The sequence below is a fragment of the Salvia hispanica genome, chromosome 4, assembly GCF_023119035.1.
Source record: "Salvia hispanica cultivar TCC Black 2014 chromosome 4, UniMelb_Shisp_WGS_1.0, whole genome shotgun sequence".
Lineage (NCBI taxonomy): Eukaryota > Viridiplantae > Streptophyta > Magnoliopsida > Lamiales > Lamiaceae > Salvia > Salvia hispanica.
Window position 1 is genome coordinate 36287359 of NC_062968.1, and position 21555 is coordinate 36308913.

Below are 21555 nucleotides of genomic sequence, written 5' to 3' on the forward strand. Positions count from 1 at the left end.
TTTATAGATGAAGATTTTGAGAGGGACTTGTTGACTGGTGATCTACTGACAAATATTCAAGGGGGTTCAACAATTGTTTTATTATCTTCGGCTGCTTTGTTTCTTGCTCTTTTGTTGCTGTGATTGACTTTCTAGAGCTTCCAGGTCACGTCTTCTTTGCTCTTCAGTTGTGACTTGTGACTCACTTTGCTGAGCAACCCTTAAATTTAATGTCTAGCACAACAATTCAAAAAAAATAGTTATGCATATTTGAACAGAGATGTTAATCTGGTCATGCGTTGGCTAATCGGATGTGGACTAATCTGACCACATTTTTATTGAATTCGATATTTCCAACACTAATCCTAAAGGTTCAAGTTTCGTGTTAGCCCGCGGGCTAATTGGGCCAAAACTATATTGCGAACTTAGAACAATCTAATTGCCGCATACCTCTAAACCGCACTAGCGTACGTCCATTGAGATACATACCTTAAGAACTAAGATAGCATAATTCCTTGTCAAAGGTAGAATACATTTTCGTACAGGGCCTTTGTCTTAACGACAACTTAGACATTATTGTATGAGGTGCCGAGTTCGAGCCCTCTTGACATCATTTGTAATTTCATCCTTTATATTGGAGCGTATTTTTTTTTTTTAAAGTTAGAATTCATTTTCTTAGAAATACAACCCCATCTATGAAAAATAGTCTCATTTTGTTATTTTGAAATATCTACAAAAAATAGTCTCATTTCTAAAATGGAAAGTTCCTTTTCATACATTACCCACATTTTCTCCGCTCTCTCTTATACTTTATCATATTTTCTTCCTATCTCTCTTGCATTACCTACTTTTTCTCATTTAGAATCCTTGTTGTCGACAAATGAGACTATTTTTGTGGACGAATAGACTATTATTTTTTAAAATTAAGATATAAAAGTAGGATTGACATTACAGTTTACTTTTTAGATTTAATTTTGACATTCCTTAAGCACTAAGAGGAATCAATAAAAGGAATAGTATAATTGAAAATTTAAATGATACTCTCTTTGTCCCAACAATTTAAATGGTATTCTTCCCATTCTTTTATAGTTGAGGCACTTCTTTTTGATGCGGAATTTAAAAAATGAATGTTTAATATGTTAAGTGGATAATTATTAAAGAAAATAAAATAAGAAAAATAAAAAAATATAGAGAAAATAAAGTAAAAGTAGAGAGAATAAAGTGAGAGATGAAATAAATTGAGTTAATTATTACTCCCTCCGTCCCATCGAAAATGACTCACTTTCCTTTTTAGTTTGTTCCACCAAATATGACTCATTATTAAATATAGAATCCCCTTTATTTCTAGTTCATACACTCTCTTTTACTTTATTCTCTTCACCCAACACATAAAATAAAATTATATAAAATCTATTAGTGTCTAATAAATGGATCATTTTCTTTAAGACGGAAAGAGTATGTATATATGAAAATGACTTCATCATAAGAAATTTTTTAAAATGAAAAAATAATTCAACTGGGAATTAAATTAAGGGAGTAATTATTATAGATTATATCGAAAATATTAAAAGGAATGGAACACGTGGTCCGCTTGGAGGTATCACTATCTCCACAGTACACATAGGACTGTGTGCCTAAAAACATAAACGTACCAAAGCTGCAACCTTGAGCACAGATCCACATAACTCCTACACCACTACCAACCAATTCCTAAACTAGGAGTAATTCATCTAATTTACTGTGCTTTGTAAATACTACTACTTCTAATATGGAGTACTACTAAAATCATATTAATATAATAATAGTTATTAATAGTAGTGATATTCTAAAAATACAGCATAGTTAAAAACAATGCAAGCTCTTTATTTACTGTATTTTAAAAGGAAGAAGATAATCCAGTTCCTTATTTTCGAACCAGTCACTACATTCAATCCAGTTCCTTATTTTCGAACCAGTCACTACATTCTAAGTTCGTTCTGAGTACCGTGAATGTGATAATTAAATAAGTTTAGCTCAACGCCTGCTTAATCAATTATAGCGACACAAGAAAGAATGCAACTGCAAGTGCTGTGGTCCATTATATGTTGTACTACTACTTCACTTTTCTCACATAAAGTAAAAGTTAATAAGTGAAGTAGAAGACATTAACTTTTAATTTTTGTTTTTTGACTAGAAGAAGAAGCTACATACTTTTTGCCTTTTTTCCTTACCGTCGTGAAACAATTGAGTAGTGACAGTTCCATTTTTATTTACTAATAAGGCCCAGATTTGATTCTTCGCTACCGCAGGATAGGTCGGTCGAGTTGTGGATTTGGATTCCATTATTTTCTCTCTTTTTTCCGCCTTTTCTCCTCTTTACTAACTTAAACTATTGAAAAGTACCAAAAAATTAAAGTTGACGTTACAAAAGTAGAGGTACCAGTCCCACGGGCCGGGCCACCATCATAGGAATTTCATAACTCAGCCCGACACATTGATCTTAGTACAATTTTAAATTTATCCTAAACTATCATCATTTTAAAAATCTTTTTCGAGATATCGATTTTGGACTAATCAAGTATCTAATCTATTAAAATAATGTTTTGTAATCCACACCAAATTTTATTGCTTTAAAGTAGAGAAGTTGAGACAGGTGACATAATTATTAGTCTAATTATATATTTATATCGTCGTTGTATTCTGCTCTTGTGCTCCGATTCTCTCTTTACAGCTTTTGCTTTTCTTATTGCATTTTCCCACAATTCTGTCTCTATTCCTCTCCGGCCATCGCTTGAACTAATGAGAAAATACGTATAAGGAGTGTATGTAGTTGTCTATATTCATACGTATTCATGGCAGTATCGGTGGAAATGGAATCCAACTCGTGGAGAGATGATCTGGCGAGCTTGGTCGAGGATACCGGGATAATATTCCCCGGGGATTCAACGACGCCGGACCTGGCGGAGGAAGAAGAGGCGGAGACTTTGAAGGATCAAATCAAGGGGTTCGCGGCGGCGTGGGGCGAGCTGGCGGTGGAACTAGGGAGAGGGTTTCGGGATGTCGTGCAGCAGACGATATTGACCGACGACTCTTACATTGTGAAGAAAAGCAAGGCTCCCTTGGCCGACCTCTCCCACAAATTTAGGTTTCTCAATGACTCGTTGCCCGAGGATCGCGATCCCCTCCACGTGTGGCTTGTCATTTTGTTCGTTTCTATGCTAGCTCTGGCTGGTAATACTATTTCTCTTAATTAATTTCTCCTTTTGCTTTTCCTGCTCTTTTATTTTTTTGAAATTCGTCATTAATTTTAGTTTAGGCAATCCAATCCTGCTTGTTAGGACATTCATTTGACTCTGGTGTGTTTAATGTGGTGCTGGTGCAGTTCTGAGTGTGAGTTCCAAACATGAGAGTGCTGTTTCATCGGTTTGTCTACATCCTCCCGGTGCTGAGCGTATACTGCTTCCGGATAATAGATACCTAGCCTATCATGAATTTGGAGTTACAGCTGATGAAGCCAGGCATTCCCTTATTGTACCTCATGGTTTCCTCTCTTCGCGATTTATTACAGGTATTCGACTGGTGTGCATTGTTGGAATAACAAAATATTCAATACTTAATGATTTCTAAAAAAATAACCAGGTACATTGGGCATCAAGGTGTCGCTGCTGAAAGAGTTTGGTCTTCGTCTCATCAGTTATGATCTTCCGGGTTTTGGAGAGAGCGATCCGCATCCTGATAGGAACCTTAACTCATCAGCTCTGGATTTGTCACACTTGGCAGAATCTTTAGGAGTTAAGGGCAAATTCTGGGTTTTGGGATATTCAACAGGCTCCTTACATGCTTGGGCTGCTCTAAAGTATATCCCAAATAAAGTTGCTGGTAATAAATACTCCACTATCCTTCCTGCAAGAAAGAATTATTAGTATAACTTAATGTGTTGGGAGCTGATATAGTTGCAATGTGAATTCCTGCAATGTTGTGACTAGCATAGTGTAATAAGATTTCTTGCGTTGGACCCTTCTTTGATGATTTAGGAATGCTCTTACTTGCAGGTGCCGCCATGCTTGCCCCATTGGTCAATCCATACGACTCAAGCATGACTAAAGAAGAGATATATAAGACTTGGGAGAACTGGACCAGACGGAGAAGAATGTTGTTCTATTTGGCTCGACGATTTCCAAAGTTCCTTGGTCACTTCTATCATCGAACTTTCCTCTCTGGAAAGCATGGTCAACTCGAAAAATGGTTATCTTTGTCACTGGCAAAGAAGGTAGTCTCATCTCTTCCTAGCAATGTACACCCACCAAATGGTGAACCAGTGATTGAAATGTACTCCTACAAACTATTGAGAACAAAGCCATGTTGTAAGCTTGTTTCTTTGCTAGTCTGTCTTAATAAGATTTTTCAACTTTTCTCGTGCAGGACAAGGATCTTGTTGAAACATCAGCTTTTGAAAAAATATGGCACCGGGATGTTGAGGAGTCGGTTCGCCAGGGAAATCTAAAGCCATTTGTCGAAGAAGCTACGCTCCAAGTGTCGGACTGGGGTTTCAGCCTCGTGGATCTGCAAGTACAGAGGAAATGTCCAAGAAAAGGAATCTTCTCATGGCTGCAGTTCATGTATGGCCCACCAGAATGCCAATTGGCTGGATATCTCGGCCCGGTTCACATATGGCAGGTCTGGATTTGCCCTAGAACTTGAATCCCAACTGATATCATTTAGCTTTATAGTCTTAATGTTTATTACTGCTGGTGTTATTGAACAGGGAATGGATGATATGGTGGTTCCTCCATCAATGGCTGATTTTATTGCTCGTATTCTACCAAGTGCTATTGTGCATAGACTCGAGGAAGAGGGACACTTCTCGTACTTCTCCCTGTGTGATGAATGCCATAGGGACATACTCGCGACCATTTTTGGAAAACCTCAGGGTCCCCTCAGTAGTGTAGATAATACTCTAATAGAAGACGGTGTACAAGAAGAGGGCTCAGCTCAGGCGGAGTCTGCAACTATATGAGATTGACATTTCTTGTTTTCAAAAACGACTGTAGATAACAGGGATGCTTCATTTTCTCAATGGAGCAGTGGAAAGGCACTGAAATCAGACACCTTCTTGAATTCCAGAGTCCAGGAGATAACCTTACATAGTTCTGACAATAGATGCATCAAATACACGAAAAATGTGACACCTCACTTGGTTGTGAGTACAACGTTATTTTTGTTAGTTGTCACTTCCCTTTTGCTACTTCTTATCCCCCAATAAACATTTCATTCTGCATTCTTCGAGCATGGTTATTTTATTTTTGAATGCTACTATCATTTTACTTCATGATTTTTAGTTTGTCTGAAGAGGCATATAGTTTATGCAGATACCAGAACTTGAACTATGACTGATTTTCATCAGTTTATACTTTCAAATACAACATTCATTAGAAAGAAATGTGCAAGTATATTTGGGCAAAAAAGGGAAAGAATGGGAAACTATATGAGTTTCAACAATGCTCATTTTTGTTCTAGTTATCTCTACTTAGGTAGGGGAGAGGATCTTATTACATCTTTAAATCCCAGAGTAAAACTTTGGAGCACCCCTCTGTTGGAATCCCCTTCAACTTGGCTTCCTCTTCAAGAACCTCTTTTCTTACAAACCCTATTGAATTCTGCAGTGCAATAGAAATGCGAGTTAGTACAAAAGTCTAAATTCTGATACCTGAGCTATTTCATCGATAGCATCTACAACTGGAGACATGCCTGAGAGGAGTCTTGAACGGATGAGGTGCGTCCCCATCTCTCCGGATCCCATAGAATCGAGCTATTGAAAGCGAAACTTGAGATGTGAAGAGGGAGTGGTGTTGCATCTGTCATCGTTCTCAAATGCCACCCCAAAACTTCTGAGGAATCACAAACCGGCCCTTCAATGACCACCTTCTGCTTGTTAGCACCAAGCTTAGCAATCGGCCATGTCCCAAATCCCCTAAAAAAGCACCAATCAATTTAATCCAACAAATTTAAAACCGGTTTTAAGACACTAACAGATGACAGTCAAGGAATCTTGGTCATCCAAGTTGATGAAATCTCCTACAGTTATAACAACTAGAGTTCAACTAAATTACCTAACCTCGTCCAACATATATCAGTCTTGATTTTGTTGAATACTGTATATATTTAACTGCAATAGTTAATCTTGAATAAGTACTTACTCAACTGCTCTTATCTCTTCAAAGAAAGCGAGGTCATAGACATTCGAAAGCCCCGCAAAATGGACGATTCCGGTGAGCCTGTGATGCTCAATGTGATTCAGAGCAGCATTTCTCTGAAAATCCATCTCGGAGCTCGTGTCAGTGAAGTTCTCCTTGAAAACAACATGCCTGCACATGATCCCACTTCTCCTCAGTATCTCAGAAACCTCTGAATCCTGCGACTGCTGCTCCACCACAATCCACAGCAATGGCTGTGCCACCAGCTTCAGCGTGCTGGCCAGCCTCCTAAGCAGTGGCCCACGAAGCCTGTTTCTCGTGGTCGTTGGTGTGATGACGATCAATAGCTTCCTTATGTCTAACTCCTCTGTCTCTTCCTTATCTTGCTGAGGGGCCATCTTGTTATTGTGCTCTCCCTCAGCCGGTTCTGCTTCGACCTTCAAGCTTACGTTGAAACCCTGCATTTTCTCTTGGTGGAATGCCTCAATCGGCTGTGGCGACATTGTGACATTACTGGGAAAGATTGAGTTTTTGCTGGTTGGGGCGAAGCCGGTGAAGAAACCCATCATGAAACAGAGCAAGAAATGGATTGTGGCTTTCGTCCACAAGTGCCCCCTTTTCTTCGATCTGTCTAAAGATCCCATATCTTTGAGGTCCCAGAAATAGGGTTAGATTGCACAAGAAACAGCTTCTGAGAGTTATCAGAGACGTGCTTCGATTAATAGTTGCTTCTCATTGGATTATTGGGAAGAAGAAGGATTCTGGGATGAGATTTATGGTTGAAAACCAAGAATGGAAACGATATAGGTTCTTAGAAATGGCGGGGATTGAGCTAACCTATAATAATTTATGGTGAAGGTGTAGTGAATAGGAAACCACATAATTGGTGAAGGCTTGCTTGACAGAGTCATGCCTTGAAATCTAAGAAATTCAGGAAATAAATATTGCTTTTTTTGCACCAGATAGTTGTTGAGATGTATGTTCTCCACCTAAAGTTGACAAGAAAAATTAAGAGGAATCAACGAAATTCTATTAATTAGACTCACGCATCATGTTAGTTTAATAAAAACCTTTACATCTACCGGTTTAAGGTAACACAAACAAAGATAATTCAATAAAATGACATTGAAAATGCATTTTTTTAAGCAGAGGAAGCTAAACAAGCTATTTATACGAAAAGAAAAACAACTGACTTACTACTACGATATCTCTAAATTTTGATCACTAAAGCACAACACATCACCAAAACACAATACTAATTACCTACAAACAAGTGAATCATTAAAAATATGTATGGTGAGAAGGAATTGTTATTTAAATCAAAACACAAACCTACTATCACAACCGCTGTGAATGTGTTAAAACAAAGATTCAGTTCCCAGAAAAACCAATGAACAAACAGAAATTACTCACCCTTCACGCTGAAATATAACTTCATAAAGTTGATAGCATCAAAATTGCAGTAAGCAGAGAAATTGCACAAAAATCTGCTCACCTGCAAACAAGTTACACCTAAAATACCAACATCTTTACAAACGGATTAGGACTAGAATCTTCAAACATTTCAAGCAGATCAGTTTCTCCAACTGTTGCCTCACAATATTATTCATAGCTAACCACTACTCAAAATAATACTACTGTAGTATTTGTTTTCTAAAGACTCCAAATATTCAAGACAGCACCGCCACATCAAGTATCAGTCACTCCTAGCTCTTCAAAATTTTCAACATGTTTCTTCCTCAGGCAGTATTTTGGCCACCTCTCACAGGCGGTAGCTTAGAAAGTACCCAATCCGGTGATTTGTCCAGCCACAACACTTCACCCGTTTCTTTGTGACGGAAGTCAGGTGCTTTTCTATTTTTCTTTCCCACCCTGTTGTCCCACCATTTGCCAGGGTTTTCAACCAAATCCTCCCAAGAATTCTTAGGATCAGTGTTCTGTTTCCTCTCACTATCACCTCCATAAACCTTCTTCTCCACTTTCATCTCCTTAACATCAAATTCCAGCTTTCCAAGCGTTGGGAGAATCCATTTCGGAGCACTGCTGAGCCAAAGGGACTCCCAAGTCCCCTTCTTCTTAAAATCGGGGAATTTCTCTTTAACCAAGCCATTAGCTTTGTGGCTGCGATAATCCCACCAGTCCAGGGGCTGCTTCACAAGATCACCCCACAAATCCAAGATTTGATTCGTGTCTTTCTTCTTAGAAGCACCCTCCCAACTGTTGTGACTACCATCAACATTTCCATTATCCACAGCAACCACTTGTTGCGTCACTGCCTCAGCTTCATACAATGGGATTTCCTTTGCACCACCGGATTCAACTTGAGAAATCTGATTATAATCGACATCATCAACATTCCTACTCCTAACCCTACCAAGCTCTTCAATCTCCACATCCGGATAAGAAATCACTAATCTTGTATCCAAATCACTCTTATCAAATCCCTCAACAAAGTTGACACTCTCAGCCATAACATGAAACTTTCCCAGACTCTCACTCGACACACACCTCAGCGGATCCACACTCAATTGCCCCGAAACAAAAACGCAATCATTCTGCTTGACATGACAAGCCGCAACATGAGCCAAATCTCCCTCAAACACAACAGGAATCGACAGAGAAGCCCTCCTACCATCACCCGCCAGAGAAACCACGGCAACGGTGAAGTTTTTCCCGTCAGAATCAGTCACAAATTTAACAGGAAGCGCAACATTACCGATAAAACTGAAATTATTGGCAATTTTAGGGTGGTAGGATATCGGATGAGGCCTAGGCCAGATCGGCGGCGCGTCGGCTTGTTTCTCGATTGTCTGCGCGAAACTGAAGGATTTGTCAGTAGGTTTCCGTTGGGTCCTGGGCTTGGTCACCTTTTGAACTGTAGTAGCAGATCTGGTGGAGTAGAAGTTGCAATGCTGAATAGGGGGAATGGGATGAAGGTGAAACAGGCGTCTAGTTGATGAAGAAGAGCAGAGCATAAGACGGGCTGATTGCTTTGCTCCGGCTACTAAACTCATCGCAAGTTTGGGGAATGCTTCAGAAAAATCGAGGATTTATTTAGGGTTTCAAGAGGGTTTAATGGGAGGGAAACGTACTGGATAATGGTGTTACGGTGGTGCTCAATTATTTGCAGAGATTTAATTATTGGGATTTAATTTAAATGTCACATTGATTTATATATTTGCCGTAAAAAACCACCTTCCAAAATTCACATATTTTGGGATTTAATTTAAATGTCTCATGAGAATAGTGCTTCCAAATTGCTATGCCAAGTGTAGAGCGTAAACTGTAAAGGAACATAATTTTAGAAATGTAAATAATGGTATAAAACATTTGCTTTCATTTCAAACCTGACAATCCAATATTACATACTACTAGTATAACTGATAACTAGAAATCAAAGAACGTTAAATAATGAAATTATGTTATGCGATTGGCACGAAAATTACAAACAAAACAAGGAGATCAGTAGAAATTCTGGACCCATATGATCTTATCATGTATTGGTATGAATTAATCTTGAGGCTTGTTAGAAATGGCATCCCTATGAGGCCTGTACTTCCTCCATTTTTTCTTGGCTAAGGCCATGATCCAAGCAGGAACCTCACACCCCGAAGCTGCCATTACATTCGCTATGTTCCGTAGATAAGGGACATCGGCCTCAGTATACAAAGTTATTGCTTCTCCGCTCCTCCCAGCCCTCCCAGAACGCCCTTTCAAACACAACAAATATTAGTACAACACAGCATTCAATCTGCACACAACAGATCACCATACAATAAATGGCAACTTACCAATCCTATGAACATATGCAGCCATAGATTCTGGAAAATCATAGTTGATTACACAATTGACGCCTTTGAAGTCCATGCCCCGCGCAATAACATCAGTGGCAACCAATACCCATGTTTTCCCAGATCGAAAATTATCAACAGCATTTTCTCTCTGCGTTGGCAGACATGGATCAGTGAATTTCCACATTGTGATAGTTTGGGAAACACACGCGAAATTAAAAGAAAAAGTTCCCAGCAGAACCTAAACTTGAATAAGTATAACAGGAGTAAACAATAGATGCTCAGAATATATTATACAAATATGCAGGCCACCATACTTCAATTGACATACATCCACCGATTGTGAAAATAGACTGCAGTATGTCTCCCCCAGATATAAAGGCATTACGAACTTTTCCATATTACACATAGAAAAAGTACCAGTATTTGGATAAGCATATATGAAGCATCTACATGTAATTATGATCATTGTATTGAGTAGAGACAAAGTCACCTGCATTTCTGGAAGATCAGCATGTATGACATCAGCTCTGATATCATCATATCGCAGTTCATTATAGAGTTCTTTAGCTCGCTCCTTGTTTTGCACAAAAATTAGCACTGGGGGGTTCAAACTCTGTCATACACATAAGGATACAAATTGAGTCAGAACACAAACCCGAGTGAAGCCAAGTGAAAAAAAGGAGTTTGAAAAAATATTGATGTAATGGAAAATGGTTACTCAGGAGTTTGTCCTTGTGGAAATAGATGTTACCTAAAGAGGGTAATAAAGAGTTGCAGAAAAAAACTCACCAGTCCATTTGATCGAAATGTAAACAAAATTATATTTCTATTCAAGTATAATGTAAAAGAGGCCACCACAATATAATCCCCCCATTTCACACATATATATGAATATAACTTTGACCCAGGGTCGTTTACAGCAGGCTGGCCTCACAATCCCATCATGACAATCTCAGATGCAGGTTTAACTTCATATCCATCCAAGTTTTCGGGAGATCATGGTAAAGTTAATATTTCCTAAATTCCCCATCTTATCTAATAAGAGATCACAAAGAGCCAGATACTTCAATCCCAGAATCCGGAGAAGGAAAAGTTGGGATCTTTTAGGCAGTCAGCTTGGTAACTTTAACACATAGCATGTAATGATTTTTGGTAGTTCAGCTGTAAATGTATATCAGCTTGTCAGTGTGGCGCATGATATGAGACAGAACAATGGTCAATGGAGACTAAGGAAGTCTGAGGATGGTGAAATGGCAAGAGAGATAGAAAAAGTTTAGCAAAAGAACTATGTTAATATCCTTGAGTAGTTTGGAAATGAGTAATATGTAGGGGGGTTATTTGAAGTCAATAAGTAGAACCAAGCAACCTTAGGCCACGTAAGAGAATTAGCAAAACTACATAAAACAATTTATTCTTACTTCTTAGTTCCATCCTTTTAAGATCAAACTTCAAAGTCCATAAAATATAAGAGGATACACCTCTGTCCTCCAATAAAATGAAACTTAACAAGAATAAGTCATACAGCAACTTCAAGCAAGAACCTTACCTCAGCAAAGCTTTGGCGAAGAGCAAGAAGCTTGCCTTCCTCACTTCCTACAAACACGAGCTTTTGCTTAATTGTTTCAGAAGCAGAATTCCTGTTGCACATATGAAGGAGTAGCCATTTAAGTGCAGGAATAAACAAGACATTTAAGTTAATTATATGGATAGAAATGGTAGAAGTTGCATGCATTATCCAGTAAATCAGCTAACAATGGGTCAAAATAGATATAACAAATTAAACTTATACAAGAAATCACAATTCAGTGGTCGTTTCTTACTTTCGACCGATAATTATTCGGACTGCATCATGCATAATTGTACGTGCAAGCTCTTCAACGGTATCAGGTAAAGTAGCACTAAATAGAGAGCGCAATATTGAAGGATTTGAGCATGCTTTCACCACTGCATCAACCTGCTTCACCAAACCTAATTCAAAAAGCTTGTCAGCTTCATCCAGGACAAGAAATTCGACCCTGCACGTAAGAGAAGGTCACATTACCAATGAAGCCAAGGCCGATTCACAAAGTCATCGAGGGAGCAGGATCAAGAGAGTATCAGACAATTATTCAGAAAATAAGTAATTTATCCAGCTCAATCAATGTGAGTGCATTTTCTATCCATCCACTAAATAAGATAGGCTGCTTATTTTCACAAAACTGCTTGTGTTTTTTATTCTTTTCCGGTGGGAGAGGTTGCCCCTGCCCCCACACAACATTAAACCTTTAGTTCCAAAAGTTTCACCTGCTCATGGCTAAAGGTGAGAGTAATAATAGAGAAAGTAACTTGAATTAGTAACCCAACCCTGGTAAATGGAAATATGAAGAGACCAGAATTTTTTCTCCTTAAGGCCATTACATAGACTCACCCAATTATGGAAAGCCCAAACATGAAGACTAGAATACAAACACAAAGTCAAAAAGGTTTTCAATATTTTTACCATTTACAAAGGCCCACAATATGGTTTAGGTATCTTACTTGCTCAAATCAAGCTTTCTTTTGCGAACTGCATAGTGCACCCTATAAGGTGTCGATATGAGAATGTCACAAGGCTGCTTTGAAAAATCAACACTTTTAGTGAGCTGCTTAGTCATTAGCTTGATGTAAAACTTCTTGCCTTTAACCAACTTTTTGCATTCTCGAGTAGTCTGAGCTGCTAATTCACGTGTTGGGCAAAGGATCACTGCCCGAATGCCATCCTTTGAAGCACGCTGAAAGAAAGTAGTGTTAGCAGGACTTCAGGGGAAAATGGGATTAAAAGTCTAGTTTAACAACTGTATACCTCAAGTTTCATGAGGATTGGGCAGACAAATGCAAAAGTTTTTCCAGAACCAGTAGGTGCACAAGCAAAGCACTCCCTTCCCTGGACAATTTATAAAAGTAACAGAATTTACATATTTTGTGGAATAACAATTAGTTATAACATGGGGCAATAGATTAAATGAAGCTTGCAAAGGTCTGAGTCAATTATTCAAGTGGGAAGTTACTACTGAAAAACTAACATAAGAAGAAGTAGCTCAAATGAAAGATCATACAGATAACAAGACTGGAATAGCCTGCCTCTGGATCGGTGTCGGCTCTTTAAAACCCAGTTCCCCCAAATTGCGTAATAAGTATGATTTGCAGTTATGCCTGCATAGAGATTTGCATGTGGAATTTTCATAAATAACTCTTAAAAACTTAAAAAGTTTAACAAATTGAGTACCTATTATCCGGGCACAATAAAAAATATATAAAGAAGTTGAACAAAGCATCGGATGAATGAACAAAGCTAGCAGCAATGGAGTTTACATCATCATTACCTTAATTTCAACTCTGTGAAGCTCTGAAGGGGTGATGGGATGTTACTCCCAGAAACATGAATGTTATGTTTCTTCCGGAAAAGAGCATCCCTCTGACAATACAAAGAAAGAGATGAGGAAGCAATATCTTACGCTTTTCTTCCATGTGATTATGCTAAAATGTAATTATAATCATTAAAGGCAAAAAATTTATACATCCCTAACCTCTTTTACAATTATAAGAATATATATAAACCAATGGCAGCAAATGATGAATGAGAATATAGATCAATACCTCCAATTGACGGTGATATTCCTTCTTCCCAAGTAGAAGTTTGTCTTCATTGGTTTCTTCCATTTGATCCATTGCTTTTTTTGATTTTGAACTTTTGAACACACTAAACCCTTCAACTGGGTCTGAAAGCCAAGACAATGAAAAGGCAAAAGTTAGCTCAATGCCTCAATGAATAGCTTAAAATACCTTGCACCCCTCTCTATTACTTGGACTTGAGAACTCAAATTACACACAGAATTATTCACTGCGCTACCCATCTCACAACATAACTAATTAGGCAATGTGACTCTGAACTTCGTAGTTTCAGTAGGTATAAAATACTTCCATCACAGCAAATCACTTAAAACATAACACGAACTAGTACCCGAAGTTGCTTTTCTCTTTCTCTTCTTATCAGTACGCACCATCGCAACTTGCTCGCTTTCAAGATCCGCATTTTCGAGCAAAGCCGGTTCATCTGTTGCGCAGTCAACCTCCTTCTTATCCTAAATCACAGAAAAGGCCCAGGAAAAGGAAAGAAAAAGGTTGTAAGAGCATTGGAAACTGAATGTTCAAGGAGCTTCGGTTACAGGAAAATCCACATTCCGCGGGTAACATTTCGTGCCTACCAGATTTACGAGAGGGGATAAAAAATTATACTTATTCGCGTAGTTTTCTAAAAATTACCTGAAATCTGGCGAAATCAGGAGCGAACTTTTTGCGATTGAAAGTGATACCGGAGAAGAGAAAAGAGGTGTCCTTTTCCATCACAAATTAATCAAAGTGAAGCCTTGAGAGAGCGTGAATTTTGATTCTTGAAATCACAGGTCTGGGCTCTCCTCTCAATTAGCAAGCGAGGCAAAACCTTTTTCGGGGTTTAGCCACCACGAAATCGAGTTAGGGTTTTGCAATTCAAATAGGAAAACACGCTTGTGCAAAAAGCAGCGGCCTTGCCAGAAGCGCTTTATGATTAGCGATGAGGCAGGCAGTGGAGCAGGAGGCGGGTGAGGGATGCGGGTCGGATATGGAGGCGCCACTTTAAAATTAGGATTGCAGGTTGGCGTCAGTTTATTTATTTTTTTTTATGAATAAATAAATCAAATAGAACCCAAACCAAAACGTTTACATCATACGCTCGGGCATACCCGAGGAAGTACCAAGAGAAATAGCCACAAGTTGACTAGTACAAAACAACATGGTAAAGACCAAGAAACGAATAACACGGGGCAAACCCCCAAAAAGGACGATCACAGTTCAAGTCACCTATCTATACTCAGAGTGGGTGGGCCTCATTAAAACCCTTGGGAAAAAATTTCATAGGATAAAACTCCTCAAGGGGAAAAAGAGTACCATGATGAGTTACTCAAAGTGCATCGAATATCAAAATATCCAAAACCTGTAAACTCCATCATTTGTCTATAAGGTGGAGAAGAACATGCTCATGCGGAAAGTGTGAGTACAAGATGTTGTAGGTAGCTTCTTTGATCTCAAAGATGACCCTAGTTGTGTCCCAAGTTTTCCCATCAAAGATAATCTTGTTCCGGGTTCTCCAAACGATTACTACTGTAGCCATGAGTGCAATCCTCTTCGCCATCTGGATAATCTGTAAAACCTCGAATCTGTCGTGCTGTCCATTTGATGACACTCCTAATCGTCGTTGATCTCCTCGCAATGCCGAGTCAAAGCATGATCTTCCCCCAAATTGTCCAAGTCTTCAGGCACTTGAAGAAAAGATGATCCACTGATTCTTCCTCCCGTTGGCAAAACTGACAAGTGGCATCCAAATTCTCCAAAAAGCGGAGGCGATCCAATGTGGAAAGACGTCCTCGAAGTGCGAGCCAATTAATGAACGAGTACTTAGGAGGGACAAAGTCCTTCCAAACATACTTAGCCCAGAAACGTCTCTCACCTCTCGGCCTAAAGTCATTAGCCTCATGAGTCCCTTTTCCCGCAAACCATGTGCTCCAGAGGGTTGTGATCTTGTTTATAGTGCACTTGTCCAACATTTCATCCTATTCGCGGACAGATGAGAGAGAGTATAAAACAAAATAAATAATACTACTAAATTTGTGTTTAATAAAGACAATCTTTACGTAAAGAGCTCACACACGATATGCAACATATCATTTTCCAATAATATACTCCCTCCGTTCCACGTTAGATGTGTCGTTTTTTCTCCCATTTTACAAATATGATACCCCTCTGTCCACGAAATATTGTCCATGTTCGACTCGGCGCGGATTTTAAGAAATGTGAAAAAAAATGAATTAGAAAAAGTTAGTGCGATGTAAGTCCTACATTTATATATTAATTTTATAATAGAATATGAGTGTAATGAGTTAGGGAAAAGTGGTGTCTATTTACCCAAAAAAAAAAAAACAAAGTGGACAACATTGGTACCAAAATGACAAAACTGAACAACATTTCACGGATGGATGGGGTGAGAGTAAAATAAGAGGGAGACCAACATTTCACTAACTTTTTCCACCAAAATCAAATAATTTCTTAAAATTCAAGCTGACAAAAATGGTAACAGCGGACGGAGGGAGTAATAACTTACTAGTATCATAATGGTAGAGATGACATTTTATTCCATGACATGATAATTCGCACGAACAAACATGAAGCTATTCAGTTGAAATCTGATAAGAACCCGATAATTTCGGATTGGATTATGGTTTGACTTTACTAGGATGGGTTGATAAGATAACTATCCAATTAACATGATTTGGCCGCACTGCATTTCTCCCTTTGCCGTGAAAATGGTGCAACTCAGCTCCTTCTCGTCGGCGGCCACGGTGAAGTGAAGGCTAGTCGGGACCCGGGAAGGTTGATTTTCAGTGGGGCGGATCTCCTAATACAACATTCCTACATCATTCTTAGTCCACACTCACAACAAAATAAAATAATCTTACAATCACTTACATATTTATAAGATTATTTTGTTTTATTATGATCATTGGAGTAGGAATGTTGGAACATATTTATAGTTGTGAGTGATGAGTATAAATGGTGTAGGAATGTTGGAGCATATTTATAAGATTATTTTATTTTGTTGTGAGTGTTGAGTATGAATGATGTAAGAATTTATAAGATTATTTTATTTTGTTGTGAGTGTTGGAGTAAGAATGAGTAGGAATGTTAGGAGATCCGCTCCGGATTTTGAACAAGTGTAGAATTTGGCTGTGTTTTAATTTTTGACTAATTTAAATGTCAAATATTTTTATATGTCAAATTTTGTTATTGATTTTTGGATTCAATAATTTATGTAAAATATCTTCTTTAAATCAGACGTGGGATTAATCTACATCGTGGATGCACAAAACACTTTCCACAAGTCACATTACAAATAAAACAGATCGAAACAAACATTCCTCTCTTCTCCCTGAAGAATTGCCTTGCCGACGCCCAAGCCAAGATCTGATTTTGATTGAGTTTGGATGACGAATTCTCTGAAAGCCGTAACCCTAACTCACGTCCGGTACCAGAGGGGCGATCAGCTAGGGCATTTCCTGGCATGGATTTCCCTTGTCCCCGTCTTCATCAGCTTCGGCGGCTTCGTCTCCCACTTCATCTTCCGCCGCGAGCTCCAGGGCATGTTCTTCGCCATCGGCCTCCTCATCTCCCAAGTCGTCAACGAATTCATCAAGACCTCCGTCCAGCAGGCCCGCCCCGAGACCTGCGCCCTGCTCGAGATGTGCGATTCCCACGGCTGGCCCTCCAGCCACTCCCAGTACATGTTCTTCTTCGCCGTCTATTTCACCCTCCTCACCCACTACAGAATTGGCTCTCTCTTCCGGAATCAGATGGCCATGGTTCTCCTCGTCGTCTGGCCGCTCGCTCTCCTCACCATGTATTCTAGGGTTTATTTGGGCTACCACACCGTGGCGCAGGTCTTCGCCGGGGCTGCCTTGGGGATCGTTCTCGGTGGGGGCTGGTTCTGGGTTGTCAATAATTGCTTCAGGTGCCATTTCCCCGCCATGGAGGAGAGCGCCATCGGCAGGCTGCTTTACGTCAAGGACACTTCGCACATTCCCAATGTGCTCAAGTTTGAATATGAAAACACAAGGGCTGCCAGGAAGGAGGCTTGTAAGCGCTCGGATTGATTATGGGTATGTTAATTTCCTTATGGTTCCAGTTCAATTTGGATTTTATTTCACTAACAGAAATTGGGGCTGATTTTCGATACTCCTTGTTTTCAGTGTCAATCTTTTTGAAACTCATATTGTAATTGATATTGCAACATCATTGTGGATTTAGAGTTTGGTATGGTTACATTAGACAAAATTAGCCAAGTTAAATCAGTTTGATATGGTTTAGATTGGACCGTTGCTTGTGTAGTGCATATGCCTCATTGCCATCTAGGACTCCATGTTCCGTTTTTAGCATAGAAAATGATGAGAAGGCTGAAGAGAGACATTCTAGTTTTACATAAGTTGATTTACCATATTTCATGTGATAAACTCCTCTTGCTTGATTCTGAAAGGCCTTAATATCGTGGAGTAATTGACATTGTCTAAAATAGCTCCGAAGCTTGCAAGATAGGGCTGTTTGTGTGATTGTATCCAGGGACTTCTTAGCTTTGCAAAATACTCTGAACATTTTCACGATCAGTTTGGGAATTTGGAAAGGAAGACATGTTCTGTGCAAAAGGGGTTTAGAATTGCTGTTGGATGTTTTGTTTGGTTGGGCTGCACTTGAATCCCTTTAGGAGAGGTATGAAATATAAAAAGAAATTTTTTTGAAAGCCCAAAGTTTGTACTAAGCAAAATGAATTTGAGAGAAGTGCATCAGCCTATAAGTTCCATTAAATTTTCACATTAGATTTACTCTAGTGGACTTCCATGTCTAGAAGATTTACTCTAGTGGACTTCCATGTCTAGAAGTTCAATTGGGTTTTAGACACCCACAAATTATAAATTGGATATGCTTGCCTTTTTTAGCTAAGTGTTTTTTAATGGGATAGGAAGCTTTTAAATTTGGTACAAATGTGCTCCTTGTTTAAGAACTGTGATATAACAGCTACCATGTCCATGAGGAATGCCTCACTCGCTGACATCTATTTTAGAAATGTAATTATTTAGTTGATCTTGACTCGTGGTGAGAATCATGAGATCACAATTTCTCAACTTAGATCCATCCTAAAACATTCAACAATTCAGTTGGATGCTGAGAAACTTCTCTCCTTCCAAGCTCTGCCAACTCTATTCTAACTTTTTGAAGAAGTGTGGCCAAGAAGAGCGAATGATCCCATCTTCTAATGTGACTTTCAGTGCAAACAAAAGAATAACTCCATATCTTGAATTAATTATCCTTCCATTTCCATCCATGTGGCAAAACCGAAACACATCAAATAAAAGAAATCTATCCAAGCACAAAGTACATGTTAGAAACACAATTTACACAATCTAGTGTGCGAGATAAACATTTAAAGTTTTACATGACTTCACTATATAGGATGCTGGCTTAAGTAACTTCACGAATTCACTTTTCTAAATAAAGAAATTTTAACTTGACAATATGCAGAAAGAACCTGGCCTTGATAGTTGGGATGAAGGACCATATGCTAATGTGAGATTGTTGATCATTTGGTTTGGCTCTACTGTTAAATGGAGCACTTTTCTCTTCAAATGCTCACTTTACTCTCTTGCTTTCACCCTTATTGAATGCGTATAAGTTCATAATGGTTTCCTGTTTTTTGATAAGACAGAGGTCATTTTTGGATGCATGCAGCCCCTTCTTGTAGTTCTTACTCTTATTAATTTGTTCCTAGACGCAAGATGACATGGTTTTAGCCGAGCTCTATAGCTCCCTCACTCGGTGCATATTGATATAATTTTTTATACTTGAGTGCTTACAAGCACACTGAGTTGGACATAACATAAGTTGGAACACGCCCAAAATACAACATATTGCATCTTTGCACAAATATTCACCCTATTTCTTTTCATGATGCAGGATTTGTTGGTGCTGCTAAATTATAGGAAGTTAGGAAGTGTTTAATTTGGTTCGCTCAAAGAAAGCTACGGGCAGCAAAGGAAATAGGAAATGTCATTATCAGTAGATGAAGGGGGCTGGTTATTCATGGTGTGGGATGAGATCCTGGTGTCTTAACACTAACAGATAAATCACTAGTCTGTTCCGTGGAATAATCTGTGTCACCCTTTCTATAACCCTATTTGGTGCTAACGTTATACATAGATCAAAGCAGCTGCATTTGCAGTTGCTGCATAGATTGAAAAACATTGCAATAAATGATGGAATTACCGATTATTGTAGTGCACTTTGTTGTGTTTGCAAGGATTTGTCAATTGGGCTACTTTCAATATTTCGCATACTGGTTTCGTTCGTCGTGAGAGTGAAACTAGTCTCAGGTCCTTTTCTGCTCTTTTGAGTTGAATTCAAGTGTTTTCATTTAAGAAGGCCAATTGTTAGGGCTTTTTTCTTGAAATAGACGAAAACAAGAATTAGCCTCTCAAAATGGGAGATTTTTAAATAATTTTCCGAAAATTACACATCTTAATACAGTTCTTATGTCGGAATGTTTACCAAAAGCTCGATTCTGTTGTACGCCTGTACCGTTGGACTGAATGTTCCCTCATTTTCATTGTTTTGAATCTCAACAAAAAGTGATGACAATTTACATTCTTGTGAAAATATTTCAACGAAATGATGTAATTCTCTCTTTGATTGCTGATTGTTCGCACACAATTATGAATATGTATAGAAAATCCATGCTGCCTACTTGTGTTTTTGAGATCAGGCTCTTGCCTCAATTGCACTTGGGTTTCGTCGAGCTTTGCCTTTAGTTTATAAAGTTAGTTTGTTTATATTTATTGTTTGTTTTAGTTTCATAAAGTTCGTTTGTTTATACTTCCTCCATCTCCAAAGAGTATGAACTTAGGGTTCGGCAAGGGTTTTAATGTATGGAATCAGTGGCGGACGCAGAATTTTAAAGTTGGGGGGTCCAATTTCCTTGTAATAATTGTAAGGTATTTTTTATGGCGGGGTAGCCAAAAGTTGCGACACTATTATGATGCGAGGGAAATGAATAATGGGATAGATTTAATTAAATGATATAGAAACTAGATATATGTATATATTTAATAATAAATATGAGTAAATTTTAAAATAAATTAATTAATGAAGGAGTATATAACATGAACATTTTTGTATATAATAGTTATAGAAAAAAAAATTAAAAAAATAGCTAAAAAATTGAAAGTCTCAGTTATGTATAAATTCTAAAATAAGTTATTAATGAAGTACTATGAAACAGGAACTTTTTGTGTATAATTGATGTAAGAGTATAATAAAACATCATAAAAAATAGTAAAAACACAAATAAAATGATAAAAACCGAAATAACCTTGCCGGGATTCAATCACGGAGCTGGCAGTCGCTAGGCCAAGAAATTTACCACTAGTGCTGGGTGACTATTTAATTCCTTTGAATATAAACTATATAGTAAAGCTTTGAATTGTTGGGGGTTCCATGGGACCCCCAACCCCCTACGTAGGTCCACTTCTGTATGGAGTAATTGGTAAAGTAAGAGAAAGATAAATATATAAAGTTTTTTAAGTATTGTTAGTGAGATTGAGTCCCACACCATTAGAGAGAAGAGAGTTTCCAAAATTGAAAGTTCATACTCTTTGGGGATCAACGAAAAATGAAATAGTGTATACTCTTTAGGGACTTATGGAGTATATTTTGTTTGTTTTAGTTTAATAAATTTTCTTTTGTTGATTTTTATTGTTTGTTTTGTTTAATAAAGTTATCTTTTACAGTACTGTATTTTTCAGACAGGCCTTTTTTGTTATTAATTTAAGATAATAGAGTTCCTTAAATTCATGTAAAAAGTAACTAACTATATGTTTAGTTATAACTAACTTTTAAAAGAAATCCCAAAACTTTAAATTTATATAACATATATCAAATTAAAGATAATTTCATAAGGATTCCAACGATATCCTACATGCATATGTTCATGACGTCAAAATTTGAAAAAAAATTTA

The 21555-nt window shown here is 38.1% G+C and overlaps 5 protein-coding genes across 5 annotated transcripts; 2 read left to right on the forward strand and 3 right to left on the reverse strand.

The window, feature by feature from the left end:
• Positions 1-2620: 2620 nt before the first annotated feature.
• Positions 2621-5236, forward strand: LOC125218813. Its single transcript, XM_048120586.1, has 6 exons — positions 2621-3189; positions 3341-3526; positions 3598-3837; positions 4011-4228; positions 4381-4635; positions 4724-5236. The coding sequence occupies exons 1-6, from the start codon at positions 2811-2813 to the stop codon at positions 4973-4975; spliced, it is 1530 nt and encodes a 509-aa protein (XP_047976543.1). The 5' UTR covers positions 2621-2810; the 3' UTR covers positions 4976-5236.
• A 151-nt stretch (positions 5237-5387) lies between these two features.
• On the reverse strand, positions 5388-7880 carry LOC125218815 (beta-1,4-xylosyltransferase IRX9). Its single transcript, XM_048120589.1, has 4 exons — positions 7566-7880; positions 6156-7141; positions 5707-5929; positions 5388-5615 (listed from the first exon to the last, which is right to left on the reverse strand). The coding sequence occupies exons 2-4, from the start codon at positions 6794-6796 to the stop codon at positions 5508-5510; spliced, it is 972 nt and encodes a 323-aa protein (XP_047976546.1). The 5' UTR covers positions 6797-7141; positions 7566-7880; the 3' UTR covers positions 5388-5507.
• Positions 7575-9276, reverse strand: LOC125218814 (protein OSB2, chloroplastic-like). Its single transcript, XM_048120587.1, has one exon. The coding sequence runs from the start codon at positions 9164-9166 to the stop codon at positions 7892-7894; it is 1275 nt and encodes a 424-aa protein (XP_047976544.1). The 5' UTR covers positions 9167-9276; the 3' UTR covers positions 7575-7891.
• Positions 9277-9466: 190 nt separating this feature from the next.
• LOC125185521 (DEAD-box ATP-dependent RNA helicase 57) lies at positions 9467-14553 on the reverse strand. Its single transcript, XM_048082070.1, has 12 exons — positions 14228-14553; positions 13926-14046; positions 13562-13683; positions 13288-13379; positions 13021-13117; positions 12768-12848; positions 12464-12696; positions 11767-11961; positions 11493-11583; positions 10437-10559; positions 9944-10094; positions 9467-9862 (listed from the first exon to the last, which is right to left on the reverse strand). Exons 1-12 carry the CDS (start codon positions 14306-14308, stop codon positions 9663-9665), a joined length of 1587 nt encoding a protein of 528 aa, XP_047938027.1. The 5' UTR covers positions 14309-14553; the 3' UTR covers positions 9467-9662.
• A 2306-nt stretch (positions 14554-16859) lies between these two features.
• Positions 16860-19866, forward strand: LOC125224217 (lipid phosphate phosphatase gamma). Its single transcript, XM_048127580.1, has 2 exons — positions 16860-17652; positions 19499-19866. Exon 1 carries the CDS (start codon positions 16981-16983, stop codon positions 17644-17646), a length of 666 nt encoding a protein of 221 aa, XP_047983537.1. The 5' UTR covers positions 16860-16980; the 3' UTR covers positions 17647-17652; positions 19499-19866.
• The last annotated feature ends 1689 nt before the right edge of the window (positions 19867-21555 follow it).

What these genes read in the sequence shown, in the direction of transcription:
- LOC125218815 (XM_048120589.1), bottom strand. Translation starts at nt 6,796, where the DNA reads ATGGGATCTTTAGACAGATCGAAGAAAAGGGGGCACTTGTGGACGAAA. An exon ending in GAAGAGATAAGAGCAGTTGA is followed by an intron (nt 5,930 to 6,155) that starts GTAAGTACTTAT and finishes GTGCTTTTTTAG; the next exon opens with GGGATTTGGGACATGGCCGA. An exon ending in CCGTTCAAGACTCCTCTCAG is followed by an intron (nt 5,616 to 5,706) that starts GCATGTCTCCAG and finishes ATTGCACTGCAG; the next exon opens with AATTCAATAGGGTTTGTAAG.
- LOC125224217 (XM_048127580.1), top strand. Translation starts at nt 16,981, where the DNA reads ATGACGAATTCTCTGAAAGCCGTAACCCTAACTCACGTCCGGTACCAG.
- LOC125218813 (XM_048120586.1), top strand. Translation starts at nt 2,811, where the DNA reads ATGGCAGTATCGGTGGAAATGGAATCCAACTCGTGGAGAGATGATCTG. An exon ending in TTCTATGCTAGCTCTGGCTG is followed by an intron (nt 3,190 to 3,340) that starts GTAATACTATTT and finishes GTGCTGGTGCAG; the next exon opens with TTCTGAGTGTGAGTTCCAAA. An exon ending in CTTTGTCACTGGCAAAGAAG is followed by an intron (nt 4,229 to 4,380) that starts GTAGTCTCATCT and finishes TTTCTCGTGCAG; the next exon opens with GACAAGGATCTTGTTGAAAC.
- LOC125185521 (XM_048082070.1), bottom strand. Translation starts at nt 14,308, where the DNA reads ATGGAAAAGGACACCTCTTTTCTCTTCTCCGGTATCACTTTCAATCGC. An exon ending in AAAGAGAAAAGCAACTTCGG is followed by an intron (nt 13,684 to 13,925) that starts GTACTAGTTCGT and finishes CTTGGCTTTCAG; the next exon opens with ACCCAGTTGAAGGGTTTAGT. An exon ending in AGAAAGCTTGATTTGAGCAA is followed by an intron (nt 11,962 to 12,463) that starts GTAAGATACCTA and finishes TCTTACGTGCAG; the next exon opens with GGTCGAATTTCTTGTCCTGG.
- LOC125218814 (XM_048120587.1), bottom strand. Translation starts at nt 9,166, where the DNA reads ATGAGTTTAGTAGCCGGAGCAAAGCAATCAGCCCGTCTTATGCTCTGC.